The sequence below is a fragment of the Ipomoea triloba genome, chromosome 12, assembly GCF_003576645.1.
Source record: "Ipomoea triloba cultivar NCNSP0323 chromosome 12, ASM357664v1".
Classification (NCBI taxonomy): Eukaryota; Viridiplantae; Streptophyta; class Magnoliopsida; order Solanales; family Convolvulaceae; genus Ipomoea; species Ipomoea triloba.
The window spans coordinates 728341-731536 of NC_044927.1; the positions used below are offsets into that span (position 1 = coordinate 728341).

General features: G+C 34.0%; 1 protein-coding gene across 1 annotated transcript in view; it reads left to right on the forward strand.

Annotated features, from left to right (window-relative positions):
* Positions 1-3196, forward strand: part of LOC115999237 (LMBR1 domain-containing protein 2 homolog A-like) — a 9179-nt gene that overhangs the window by 2008 nt on the left and 3975 nt on the right. The window contains exons 2-6 of the mRNA XM_031239076.1: positions 562-638; positions 1057-1215; positions 2062-2275; positions 2626-2712; positions 2813-2952. Coding sequence (XP_031094936.1) covers positions 562-638; positions 1057-1215; positions 2062-2275; positions 2626-2712; positions 2813-2952 — 677 coding nt within the window. The remainder of the gene's footprint in view (positions 1-561; positions 639-1056; positions 1216-2061; positions 2276-2625; positions 2713-2812; positions 2953-3196) is intronic.

Sequence of the window (3196 nt, forward strand, 5' to 3'; positions counted from 1 at the left end):
TTTTTTTTTTTTTTTTTTTTTTTTTTTTTTTTTTTTTTTTTTTTTTTCAAATCATTCATGTATACTTTTTCACAACTTATATGTGGGAAGGAAGTTAGTATTTTGGAGTATTCTTAAGAACTACCAACTTACTTCTTGTGATGTCTCCCTTGATGGGCAATTGTAGGTCCATGAACAATGGCTCCCCTTGATTACTCACCAGCAAGGTATGTGGTCACTAGTTGACCACTGTAAAACTTGTCAGCCTATAGGAAAAATTTTCAAAGAATGTATAGTTGTATACATGTATCCAAATTCCAAAGTAAAAAAAAATTAAAATTACATGTTACATGAAATTTAGTCTCTATTTTCTTTCCATTTGGCTCATAATATTTTTGTTACTTGTTAGTTACCTTCCTTCTCAGTATCTGACCGCAGTGTTATTTCTGTATCTCACAATGTCTATCAGTAGTTAGACTACTCTTTTGTGTAAATCATAATAGTTTCTTTTGCTTCTCATTATCTTAAAAAATCTAAAGGCTGTTCTTTTGATGTTCCTTTTTTTTTTTCTCCTTCATCTAGACAATAATTGGACATGATAAAGGAGGCATCTCATTCTTCTGGATCTGGTCATATTGGAGTACATTTCTACTCACATGGTATGTATGCCATGGGTAAACCTATGCACTTCCTACCCTTTAATTGTTATTTCCTGCTTGTTGTCTGGAGATAAATCAATGTTGTATGATTGCTATGCAGTTTACATTTTCACCTTAATTCTCTGATTCTTACGTTGTGGCATATGTTGTTCTATGCTTCTTGGTTAGAATAAAAGGTTCGAGATGAGTGCTTTAAATTAATATTCAATTAGAGTAGTAAAAATCCTAAAGAGTCTCATAGTTTAGTTGATGCCAAATCATAATCATTCTTATTCAATATTTTCTTGATATCCACAAAGTGTTCAGCTGAATAAAGTTCATTTTGCAGGTTTTAAATGCATTGCAACTAAACCTTCTCCTCTATCTCAATTACTTGTGTAATGGTATGAATTATTTTTATTCATTTTACTTTGAACAGGCTTGTGGTTCCGCTTATTCAGGGTTTTGAAGATGCTGGAGACTTTTCTTTAGTAGAAAGACTGAAGACGAGCATACATGTAAATTTGGTGTTCTATTTAATTGTGGGCTCCATTGGTCTTTTTGGGCTTATTCTCCTAATTAGTATGCAGAAAATTAGGTTTGTTCTTGTTCCCTGAACTGTTTTTACATCTTTGCATATACTTGTTCTTCCTGTGCATGATTTAGGGTACCATAAATATGTGTTCTGTTCAGTTGGCATGAAATTATAGTATACTGATTAAAAAGGAATTAAGTTCACATGAATTTGAGGCATGGTTTAAATTTAAGTTTTTGTGGGTCTGTGGTAGATGCTATTTTTGTCACTGATGGACAATTTGTTAGCTAGTGAGAAAATGTTATTGCAACCTCACAAAGACAGCTGAGATTATGATGGTAACATTTCTAGTGTGCTGAACCTGCATAATCCTTGTTTTTATGAAGTATAGCAATGACTCAACATTAAGTGTTCTTGAGGCACAGCTAATCTGGAATCTATTTGTATGAAGTTTGAAAAGAGAGTTTTTTTTTTTTTTTTTTGGGAGGATGGTTGAGGTGGCATAGTATTGTATTTACATTTATTTTGGAATTTCTTTTAGGAAGCCGATTTATTAGAATTATGATGATGATGAAACTATGAAAGGGGGCTTTCAATAAAAAGATACAGGAAAGAAAGGGGCAGAATGGAATGGGAGGGAGAGGCATGTGTTGTTTTTCCTGCTCTGTTTGTCCAAATAAGACAATCAGAATTCCATTTTTGGAGTTTGAACCTTTTGCTCTGTTTCCTCCCCTTATATTATTCCTTTCTTTCTGAAACAAATAAAACCTGATAAAATTGTATTTTGTTTGTTTGTGATTGATAATTATATGATTTCCTTTTCTCAAGATTCAATAAATTGTCCTCGTTTATATTTCAATATGGGAATTGTTTATTTTCTTATTTATCTGCAACATTTTTCTCTGATAGGGGTGTAAAGCTACTAGGTTTTGCTATGGCATGCTCCAATACTTTTGGACTGGTCACTGGTGCATTTCTTCTTGGTTTCGGTTTAAGTGAAATTCCTAAAAGCCTTTGGAGAAATGCTGATTGGACCACTCGGCAGAAGGTGCTTTCACATAAAGTTGCCAAAATGGCTGTGAAACTTGATGATGCCCACCAAGAGTTATCAAATACCATAGTAGTAAGCATTTCCTACAACAGTTGGCTATAAATTGGTCTATGAATGATAAACTGCTGGATTTTCTGATATCTCATAGACTCGTGCATATATTAGATGCAAATTTTTTGCGTGATCATTGAGTTGCTACAGATGCACATGCACTTAAGCTTGGTTTCTCCTTTAGGAGAATGAACTGGTTTGGACATACAGAGTGTTGAGAATTTTCTCCATCTGTTAATATCTCTTCTGTTTCCTGCTAAATGCAGCAAATAGATTTCTTTATATGATGTTTGCATATAAAGTTAATTATGGTATTAGTTAACTGGGATACTTCTCTCATTTTATTTACTCGGTATGGTGAATATTTTTAGGTTGCTCAGGCAACGTCAAAGCAGATGTCTAGACGTGATCCTTTGCGGCCTTGTATGGATGTCATTGACAATATGATAGTTCGACTGGTACTTCTGTGGCTTAGATATTGATTTAACCAAAAGTTGTTCCTCTGCTGTCATTTTATATATGTGGGTAATTTTGATATACCGTTCTGGCATTCTGTAGTTCCGAGAAGATCCATCTTTCAAACCGCAAGGGGGTAGATTGGGTGAAAATGACATGGATTATGATACAGATGAGAAATCAATGGCAACTCTTAGGCGCCATCTCCGTATAGCTCGAGAGGAATACTATAGATACAAAAGGTAATAATTACAGCACGTCAGCCTTATGCTTTACTCTTGCACAGATAGTATTTTAGTGAGGTTAGCTGTCTACATCTGAGCCTTTTAACAGTCCATGGTTGATGCTTTGAATCTTTGTATTTGGTCTTATAGGAAAATCTAAGGGGTATGACTGGTTCAAGTCATCTTTAATAAAGATCATGTTTGCAGTTGAAATATATCGTACAGATTCCCCCCCCCCCAAAAAAAAAAAAAAAAAAAAAAA